Source organism: Bos grunniens, chromosome 11 (genome assembly GCF_055505025.1).
Source record: "Bos grunniens cultivar Pamir isolate PY7600 chromosome 11, Bosgru_T2T1.0, whole genome shotgun sequence".
NCBI classification, from domain to species: Eukaryota; Metazoa; Chordata; class Mammalia; order Artiodactyla; family Bovidae; genus Bos; species Bos grunniens.
In genome coordinates, this window is record NC_141175.1 from 20,373,316 (window position 1) to 20,383,661 (window position 10,346).

The window sequence follows — 10,346 nt, forward strand, 5'->3', positions numbered from 1 at the left end:
GATTACCCGAAATCGGAATGTAAGTCAGGTATCAGAGGATACCAAGGACTCCTCGATAGTTTTGTTAGTTTTATGGCTGATAAAGCTATGATCACATCTGTCAATAAAAATACCCATTTTCTGGAGGTACATGCCGACGGGGAAATTGACAATGTCTGTGAGTTGCTTTCAAACACATGATTGGGACCAAAGTTTTAGTTGTTGCTTTGTGTAAGAGATATGATGGTCGCTGATCTTTCTTCTCAGGCTTAGAGAATACTTTAAACACAGTATACAGTATTCTAAGAAATAGACCTCTGTGGGGAGGGTATCTTCCCTACCCCCACCTCTTTAAAGTATTATATCTAGAAAAGACATTGTACAAAGTTCAAGCCTCACTCAGTGACAGCCCTGAGTGTGTGTGCTGTTAGAGCTTATCCTGGTTAATCATTTCTTTCCTGGTGTTTTGCCACATGCAGGGCAAAAATCTATGGCAAATTTGAAAGGCCAAGTGTAAAGTAAAATTAAAATGTTACTAAGTTTATGTCTCCACCATCACCCCGATGGAGGTTCTCAACCTCCTCTTCAAGCTCTTTGAGGCCCAATAAGCAGTAAATGGGCTTATTTGGGCTTCCCTGGTGGCTCAGACTTAAAACGTCTGCCTGCAGTGCGGGAGACCGCTGTTCGGTCGGGAGACCGGGGTTCAGTCCCTGGGTTGGGAATATCCCCTAGAGAAGGAAATGGCAACCCACTCCAGTACTCTTGCCTGGAAAATCCCATGGACGGAGGAGCCTGGTGGGCTACAGTCCATGGGGTCGCAAAGAGTCGGACACGACTGAGCGACTTCACTTTTAAAGCAGTAAATGAAGTCATAGTTATTCAATCATTCTCTGAACTTTTTCTCTGAATCTTCGCTCAGTTTGCAATTTTTAAAACACTGTCTACGTTGAGGACGAGATTTCAGGGGGAAACTTCACCAAAGACCCTCTCTCTCTGTTATCAGCTTGAAGGTTTACAATGGACTTCGTATTGCTCATGAATTACCTCATTTAGTCTTCTCATTTTATTAGAAAGCCCACAGCTTAGATATGGCTGCAAGCCCATTTCACCAGGGAGGGGACAACAGATGACGTGTCCAAGGGACACAGCCATTGCACCCCGGGGGCCCTGTAGTTCCGCGGCTCTAACCATTAGGCGGTCACCAACCGGTCAGCCCCCTCCTTTGCCGGACCTCAGAGACCTGGCACCCCCACCCGGGTACACACATGTATCCAGATCGCCACAGCCACATCTCCCTCGCAGCCAGGGGCGTTTTACGGGCCTCCGTACCAAGCTCATCTGCAAAAACCATTTATGCGGAACCGAGAGCCCGCGTAACCGAGAGCCTGGGTTCCAGAGAGGTCCTCAGAGAGGTGGGGCTCCGCGGGGGTGGGGAATTCGCTCCCGCTCGCGGGCTGGCGGGCTCCAATCGCATTGCTTCATTCAATCCCAAACCGTCCTGGGGACGCGCGAAAGAGCCTGCGCGCCCGCTAAGGCGCACGGAACGCGCAGGGGCTGCAGCCTTTGTGCGACGAGGCCCTCGGGGAGGCGGGCGGAAGCTCCCGTGGCCGCCCAGAGGCCTGGGAGGGGCAGGTGCCGGAGGGTCCCGGTAGGGCAAGGACTAGGGGCCAGGCTGTGCTCCCGCGCTACGCTTGAATCTCTGTGGGGTGGGCGGGGCCATCCGGGATCCAGCCAATGGGGGAAGTGGCTCCGCCCACCGGGCCGGCTCCCGGAGCTTTAAATATTCCCCTGCGGGGCCGTACAGGGGCTCTCGGGACTCGCGCGCAGCTTCAACTCACTGACCATTTTGCCACCATGCTCTCCTTCCGCGTCCCGCTCGCCACCATCGCTGACCCGCAGCAGCAGCAGCTCTCGCCCCTGAAGGGGCTCAGCTTAGCGGACAAGGAGAACACTGTGAGCGGGCGGGGGTCGGGGGTCGGGGGCAGGGCGGCGGGGTCCTGTGGGTGGCTAGGGGCGCGGGCAGGCTTCTGACCACGCGCCTCCCTGCAGCCCCCTTCCCTCAGCGGGACCCGCGTGCTGGCCAGCAAGACCGCGAGGAGGATCTTCCAGGAGCCCTCCGAGCCGGTAAGTAGGTGGGCTGCGGCGGGGGCGCCGGGCGAGGGGGCGCTGCAGGCAAGGCGGTGCGGGCGGAGCCTGCTTGGCGCCAAAGCCTCATTGTCTGCTCTCAAACCCTACCCACCTCTCCCGGGCCCGCGCTGCTTTCCCGCCAAAGTCTGTTCCCTCTCCAGCACCTCTGCACATCTGGACATTTCCTATTTCTCTATACTCCTATAGAATCCAAGTATGACAACCGACTTACATTCAGCCCCATGAAATTTCTGATCGTTGGAGGTATTCTGCTTGAAAAAAGAAAATGACAGTTTCATGGTTCGCCCTATACTTAACATTTTTTTTTCCCTTACTTTTTCTCTCCCAAAAGAACCCTAAGCTATCTGCCCCCAGTGTGGAGGACGAACCACTTCTGAGAGAAAACCCCCGCCGCTTTGTCATCTTTCCTATCGAATACCATGATATTTGGCAGATGTATAAGAAAGCTGAGGCTTCCTTTTGGACAGCTGAGGAGGTAATCAGATGCAGCAACTAGGAGACTTAAAAGACCCTTTGCCCATTGCCTCTCTAGAGGAAGACCCCAGCCGGGCCGGCTATAACATGTTTGAAATATGCTTTGCTGTCCTCCCTGTCCCTCTTTGGAATGGTTGTTCACTCAGGACGTGAAATGTTCAAATTGGCAGAATATGTGAGAAGTATATAAATCAGGTGGTGCTAGTAGACTTATTAAAGTTGAACACTTAGGCGTATGTGTGAGGGTCCTGCCGGCTTGAACCCTTTGTGAACTTCTGTATTTCAGGTGGACCTTTCCAAGGACATTCAGCACTGGGAAGCCCTGAAGTCTGAGGAGAGATATTTTATTTCCCATGTGCTGGCTTTCTTTGCAGCAAGTGATGGCATAGTAAATGAAAACTTGGTGAGTTCCCCCCCGTCCCCCTCCCCCCAGAAAAAGTACGTTTATTCAAGATTTACCAGAGAACTAACAATTCTCTTTTTTGTCTTTTAAAATTTTGCACGCTGAATGGGTATCTCTCTCTCTCTCTCTCTGTAAACCAGGGTTTATATTCTGTGGCATTTTCTGTTCTATAGCGTACTTTGCAGTTATTTCTTCCTTATGGTATTTTTTTCCCCCAACTGTAGAGAAACAATGTTAAGATCATATTAAGTGATAGTAATAGATCCAGAACCCTAGTAACTATCTATTTGCTCTCCTTTTTGTGGCTTTGCTGTTTTTTTTAATAACTGGTTGCATATATGTCTTGAGTACATCCTCCTTGCAATGAATGAAAATGAATTACTATGTTTAGCTTGTAATGATACAAAAAAGGAAGTGTGAGGCAATCAGTGTTCATTGACTGAATTGCTGCTGGTAGATTTTCCTTAAACTGATCTTTGTGTTTTACCACTAGGTGGAGCGGTTTAGCCAAGAAGTTCAGATTACCGAGGCCCGTTGTTTCTATGGCTTCCAAATTGCCATGGAAAACATACATTCTGAAATGTATAGTCTCCTCATTGACACTTACATTAAAGATTCCAAAGAAAGGTGAGTATTTGGGTGGTGATATGCCAACATATTTAGGATTACTAGTTGTTACTTTTTGAAATCGTATAGGGATAGAAAAATGACTCTAAAATGAGCAAGTCAAAGAAATTCCTAGCACCCATGGTCATGTCTGCTCTTAAGAACAGGCCTAAATGCACTTTACTGCTGCTGCTGCTGCTAAGTCGCTTCAGTCGTGTCCGACTCTGTGCGACCCCATAGACGGACTTTACTAGTCAATTGCTAAAAACAGTTATAAGGTTACTCCATCCTTTTAGAGCTGGAAACATACTAATGAACATCCAGTCTAATGCCTTCTGAAAAAACATTCCAAGAGTCTGTCTGATGAGCTAAAACTTAGGTTTGATAGTTTTCACGTCTGGCAAATCTGTCAACCTACAGTGTAAGGCTGGCTCAAGGTGGAGTGGGTGGAGGATGCAAAGTTGAAGATAAACCCAGCCTCTTAAGGGGCTTGCAACATAATATAGAAAATAAGACCTAGGAATATAAGTGGAGGAATTACATAATAAATAGCACCATGAACCATGAAATTAATTCAGGCACACAGCAATTTTCCTGAAATGATAGTATATATTGGGGGATAACAGAGAAGAAATGTAAGTAGCTTAGGGCCTATTTTACATTGTTAGGATTGACTGGAGAGGAGGGGAGCACTAGAAATAGGCATTTGAGTAGTCTAGATACTAAGGTCAGCTTCAGGACAAGAACCTGTGTAGAACAGAAGTGGTGAAGCTGAGGAGTAGCCTTTTGTAGATGATGTGGAAGAAAGTGAAGAGGGAAAATGAGTGGTGACTTGAAAGGCCAGCAGGATGGAGGGAACTCTTTGCGGGGGTGGGGGATGGGGTTGTAAAACGATTTGAACATGTTTGCAGGTAGAAATGAAAAAAGAAAATAAAGGTAGGGCATGATTGGAATAGATTACCAGAAGGGAGGGATCAGAAAGGCCTGATGGTTGAGCTTTGAAAGCTAGGGAGAGGCAAGACCCAGGTTGACAAGCAAAGAGAATAAAAGGAGCCCAAGGTCTGAGGAAAACAAGCTCACTGGGACAGGCTGGGGAATCTCTGGACTCCCAAAGTAGGCACAGGGAGGAAGAGGGTATGACCTGAACTTGAAATAATGAAACCAGTCAATGCTCTTGATCTAACAGACTGAGGTTGTGGGCCTCAGTATGAACTAATGAATACCTAAATTTTATTAACATAAACCAAATGGATTTTGGATATTTTTTCTAAAACATTGGAGGGAAAAGCAAGCTAGTAAAAAGAAAACATTTCAGTTTGAATCCCAAATTAGTCTTGGTCCCAGTGCTCTTACCTAGAAGCTGATACTAGAAGTCTTTGCTAGAATGACTGATCATCTGTGTGTGCCTACCAGGGAATTTCTCTTCAACGCCATTGAGACCATGCCTTGTGTGAAGAAGAAGGCAGATTGGGCCTTGCGCTGGATTGGGGACAAAGCAGCTACATATGGTAAGGGACCTTGGCCCTACTTACCCCTGAGCTTCATTTTCTAAGTGATGTTACTGGTTTGTTCCTATGAACACAGGCAAATACAGAAATATTTTTTTTTTAACTGTAGGAGAACGTGTGGTAGCCTTTGCTGCAGTGGAAGGCATCTTCTTTTCCGGTTCTTTTGCGTCGATATTCTGGCTCAAGAAACGAGGACTGATGCCTGGCCTCACGTTTTCCAATGAACTTATTAGCAGAGACGAGGTGGGTCTAATTCAGATAATAGGCTGACCTGCACCCCAAACACCTACAACCCCATGTTCACTGAAGGGAACCCAAGATGTGAGATTGCCTTAAATGCACATTTAATATGTGGGTTCAACCATAGGCATCTTGGCAGAGAATGAAATAATTTGCTGAAATTATTTTACTCATATTCTCAGTATACATAGGTATTTCCCTATGTATGGAACTTTTTCCTAGGGGAAGTAATATTATTTCTACCTGTGTGTGATCCTTCTGTACTTCAGAATTAGTTGGCTAACATCTCTGAATCCATTCAGGTCCAGTATGTCTTTGAATGCACTTGGATTAAAATGCCAAAAAGAAAAGTTTAGTGCCCAGATGTTCTGTTTAACTCCCATCAGCGTTGTCTGGGTGTGTGTGTTCTCAGTCATGTCTGACTCTGTGACCCTGTGGACTGTGTAGCCCGCCAGGCTTCTCCATGAAATTTTGCAGGCAAGAGATACTAGAGTTGCCATTCCCTTCTCCAGGGGATCTTCCTAACCCAGGATCGAACCTGCATCTCCTGCATTGGCAGGTGAATTCTTTACCATTGAGCTTACCAGGGAAACCTCTCCCATCAACATTACTTGGGATTTAATGCACTGAGACTTGCAGACTTGATTCACTTGAAATTGCATTACTATTACTGATTTCCCAGACATTAGGTTATAAATCTAACAACTAACCAGCCTATTCAGAGTTTTGCCTTTTCTGCTGGAAGTAGTGGTGGTGAATGTTAAAGCTCAGGGCTGTAGGAAGGAAGAATGCTGAGAAAAATTTCCTCCCACTCCTTGGCAACCACAGAGTGAGGACCAGACCTGTCTTGCTGTCCTCTAGGGGCAGCACTGGGGCCCAGCGTGGGGCCTGAGCCTGCCTTAGTGACAAAGCATTTGAGTCATCTTCCCCTTGACATTTGAAATGCTTTAGTCTGACCACACAGGATGTCTAACAAGAATGCCAGCCTAACAGTTTCTTCTTCCACGTTAATGATAGAAGTCTACTGCTCTGTTGCTGCTGCTACTGCTGCTAAGTCGCTTCAGTCGTGTCCGATAGACAGCAGCCCACCAGGCTCCCCCGTCCCTGGGATTCTCCAGGCAAGAACACTGGAGTGGATTGCCATTTCCTTCTCCAATGCGTGAAAGTGAAATCGCTCAGTCAGGTCCGACTCTTAGCGACCCCATAGACGGCAGCCCACCAGGCTCCTCTGTCCATGGGATTTTCCAGGCAAGAGTACTGGAGTGTGGTGCCACTGCTCTGTTGGTGACTTTAAACCTTTTTCTTCTAGGGTTTGCATTGTGACTTTGCCTGCCTGATGTTCAAACACCTGTTGCACAAACCTTCGGAACAGAGAGTAAAAGAAATAATCGTCAATGCAGTTAGGATAGAACAGGTGGGTAACACAGGGAGGCCTTGTGCTTGCTAGAAGACCTCTTAATGCTTCAGTTTTATTGAGAAGCTGTGCTCTGGCCCCTAGGAGTTCCTCACGGAGGCCCTGCCTGTGAAGCTCATTGGGATGAATTGCTCTTTGATGAAGCAGTACATTGAGTTCGTGGCAGATAGACTTATGCTGGAGCTGGGCTTTAGCAAGGTAAAGTATTTTGTGGGTAGCCCTCTGGTTCTTTCTGAAACCGGTGTTCTGTGCTTATGTTTTGCTATGAACCTTTTCAGGTTTTCAGAGTAGAAAATCCATTTGACTTTATGGAAAATATTTCACTGGAGGGGAAGACTAACTTCTTTGAGAAGAGAGTAGGCGAGTATCAGAGGATGGGAGTGATGTCAAGTCCGACAGAGAATTCCTTTACCTTGGATGCCGACTTCTAAGTGACCTGAAGACGTGCTCTTACTTTGCTGATTATTTTTTTTTCCTTCTCATCAAAAAAGAAAGAAATCAGCTACTTGAACCATATCAACGAGCTACACCATGAATTGTCCATCATGTTCACTAATGGCATCTTTAGCACCGTGTAGCTACCTCAAAATCAATCCTGTTAATGCTAGTGGGGTCACCTCGATGGAAAGTAGTCAGAAGCTACTCGGGTTCTTGAAAGATCTTGCCCGTGTTTGGCTTTTGCAAGCAGGCTAGCTGAACAGGACTTACTTTGGGTCTTAACAGCTGCTTTCTTGGCCTCCAAGTGTAGGGACTCCAGGGAGTTTGATCCGGAAAGATTAAAGATTAACCACCACAAGGCTGTAGGAAGACATCAGACTCACTGCTTCTGAGCAGATTTTAAAGTTTACTTATGATTTGTATATAAAACTGGCACTTTACATACAAATAAACAAAGTTTGAACTGTCAGGGTAAAGGCTTGATTTTACCTAAATTTGTTGGTTTCTGCACCAAATATAAAAGTATTCTATTTACCAGTAGTGGCAGCCAATTCAAGATTTACTAGGTGACCAGAGCAGGTTAAGCCTATGTAAACTAAGCATGTTATTTTTCTTCTTTCCTTGAATGAATTGAATTGAAGCGCTTTTTGACTCAATCCTTTGCACGCCTAGGTATTAATATCAGCCAGGTGGTGCCCTCCAGAACACAGGTCGGTGTCCTGTTCTAGAGCCCAGGTTGAGTATCTCAGGATAAGAGATGAGAGATCTCTAGGAACTAAAGTTCAGATCCAGGCTCACTGTAGGTAACCTGGGTGTGCGGGAGGGGCTGTATCATTTATTTAGTTTCTCAGATTGTATGTTCCTCAACTTCAAGTTAGTATGAAAGATCCTTGAAGAGTCTTCTTAGCAGGGATCCAAGATATAATATTAACATTGTAAGTTGGTTTTGAAATCACCCTTGAACGAAAGGACCCACCTATATAAGATCTTTCTCCTATTAAGTGGTAAAGGCAGGACTGAAATGGCCCCTCTTAAAAGTTGAGTGTTTATTCTGATTTTGTGAAATTTGTAAGTAGGTACTGTTGACTTAACCGTTTATACTTTTAAGTTAGAGAAGTTTTCTACTATCTATGTTTTTTTAATATTGTATCTGTAGTTTATACTTTGAAATAATTACCCAGTATTATTTTCCAGTTCATAATTGAGTAGTTAACCATTCAGTGCAATGACTTCTAGGATTTGCTTAAACCTTAGCATCATCTGCTGGATTCTTAAACTGCAGTAGAAAGCTAGTGTTATGTGAATAATTAATACATGTTCCACTCAAATATTAACTTAATTGGTATATTTAATAGGTTTGAGTCAATCTGCCTTTTTATTCCTTCCTCCCTCCAAAAAAGGCAAGATGTAACATGGAAGGAAATAAGTGACACCTGTCAATCTTGTGGCTGTTTAACACATTGTGTTTCGTGTTGGCTGACCACTGCCCCCCCCATTGTCAGTTTTCTTCATTGTATAAATGGTAAAATAGTCGATTTAAAATTTTCTGTGATATGGGATCCTTCTCTATTTTTTAAATTATTGTTGTGAAGTTAGTCTAGATTATATGGTCCTTAAACTTAGGCAACACAAAAATAGACGCTTTAGCTGGCATGGTCAGGTACAGGTGGAAGTTGGAAGCAAATTTTAGGATTCTACCTCCCCTTAGCTGTGTGATACAAGCATTAACTTCCACCAACTAGGATCCGGTTTCTTCATCCGTTTAAAGGGAAACATTTTTTTGTCTAAAACGTCTCAAAATCCGGATATTGAGTACTGCACAAGTGTTCAGTGATTTCAATAAAACTGTTCTTGTGTCAGTTCCTTGGTAACATTTGTGTTTCAATCCAGGAAGAAAAAACTAGAAAGTATTTCATAAATATTGTGTAGGGGTTCATGTGCTTTCTGCAGTTCTGGGGCTTTGTCGTGGCTGTTCTAGCACAAGGTGTGGGAAACCGGTTCACTTGAAAGGTGATGCCCCAAAGCATCTGCTGAACTGCACACGGGTTTGTAAAACCAGGAGCAAGGGAGTTGAACTTGGCTCACAGCCTCAGGCGAGCCACCTCTCGGGGGCTGAGTCTCCTGGCCCCCATCAGACTGTCCCACTTTTACAGACATTTACTGTCTGTAAATGCCCTTTCCCGGGGCAATCTCACTTCCCTTCACCTGTGCGTCCTTAAACTAACGAATTACTCATTGTGTCCCCACTGGTGATACACAGTCATTCATTGAGCAAACTGCAGGCTCCCCGCCAGGCACTGTTCGGATGTCAGAGGGGGGGCAGAGGACAAAGCCGCCCTGTGAGGTTTGGGTTTACCCCTCAGGAGGAAGCTGGGTGCCTAAGTAAAGCCCAGTTAGATGAGAATGCAGTTCTGGAGCCAAACCAGGGGAGACAGCCATGGGGATGCTGGTGGAGGGGAGCATTTAGGAGTGTGGAGACACTGCTTTCCCTGGTGGAGGCGGGGTTGGGATGAGTCTTTCCAACTGCTTTTTTTCTGCTTCATTGCACTGAGATTCCTTCCCTGTACTCCTATGAAGAATGTTCACTTAGAAGGCACAGATTTTAGCCACTTCCTGTCTTGGAGCTTGGGCTTCCCTCGAAGCTCGATGGTAAAGACTCTGCCTGCCGATGCAGAAGACGCAGACTCAGTCCCTGGGTGGGGAATCCCATGGACAGGAGCCTGGTGAGATATAGACCACAGAGCCACAAGAGACAACTATCTCATCACACAGCCTCCAAGGATTACGCCCTTGGAGTGGCTGGTGGATGCCATTGAATTTGTGCTGGCATTTGGAGTGGGTAGAAGTGTGTTCTATGTCCTGGAGAGGTCTCAGTGGAGAGCTTTGCCTTTTATCCCCAAAACACCATCAGATACTTCCAGGCAGCTGTGCTCTAAGGACCATCAACTATTAGCCTCCAAGCAGGCAGCCCAAGGTCATGTTTTTTCTTGTGATCCACCTATGCTGGCTGCTCCAGCCCTCAGGTACACCCCCCATTGAGTTTACCTTGGGAGAATCTGAAACATTTGACATTGGGATGGACTTTATATGGTTCAAACCAGTGGTTTTCAACGCTGGTGGGCATTATAATCACCCA

At 45.9% G+C, this 10,346-nt stretch overlaps 1 protein-coding gene across 2 annotated transcripts; it reads left to right on the forward strand.

The window, feature by feature from the left end:
• The first annotated feature begins 1,560 nt into the window (after positions 1–1,560).
• RRM2 (ribonucleotide reductase regulatory subunit M2) lies at positions 1,561–9,069 on the forward strand. Of its 2 annotated transcripts, XM_086323523.1 has the most exons (10): positions 1,784–1,932; positions 2,029–2,103; positions 2,459–2,602; positions 2,888–3,004; positions 3,498–3,631; positions 5,024–5,118; positions 5,228–5,361; positions 6,668–6,772; positions 6,857–6,970; positions 7,051–9,069. In XM_086323523.1, exons 1-10 carry the CDS (start codon positions 1,834–1,836, stop codon positions 7,201–7,203), a joined length of 1,170 nt encoding a protein of 389 aa, XP_086179649.1. In that variant the 5' UTR covers positions 1,784–1,833; the 3' UTR covers positions 7,204–9,069. The 2 variants fall into 2 exon arrangements, with proteins under 2 accessions (XP_086179650.1, XP_086179649.1); XM_086323524.1 differs by lacking the exon at positions 2,459–2,602 and having other exon boundaries at positions 1,561–1,932.
• Positions 9,070–10,346: the final 1,277 nt, after the last annotated feature.

What these genes read in the sequence shown, in the direction of transcription:
- RRM2 (XM_086323523.1), top strand. Translation starts at nt 1,834, where the DNA reads ATGCTCTCCTTCCGCGTCCCGCTCGCCACCATCGCTGACCCGCAGCAG. An exon ending in ATTAAAGATTCCAAAGAAAG is followed by an intron (nt 3,632 to 5,023) that starts GTGAGTATTTGG and finishes TGTGCCTACCAG; the next exon opens with GGAATTTCTCTTCAACGCCA. An exon ending in TGGAGCTGGGCTTTAGCAAG is followed by an intron (nt 6,971 to 7,050) that starts GTAAAGTATTTT and finishes GAACCTTTTCAG; the next exon opens with GTTTTCAGAGTAGAAAATCC.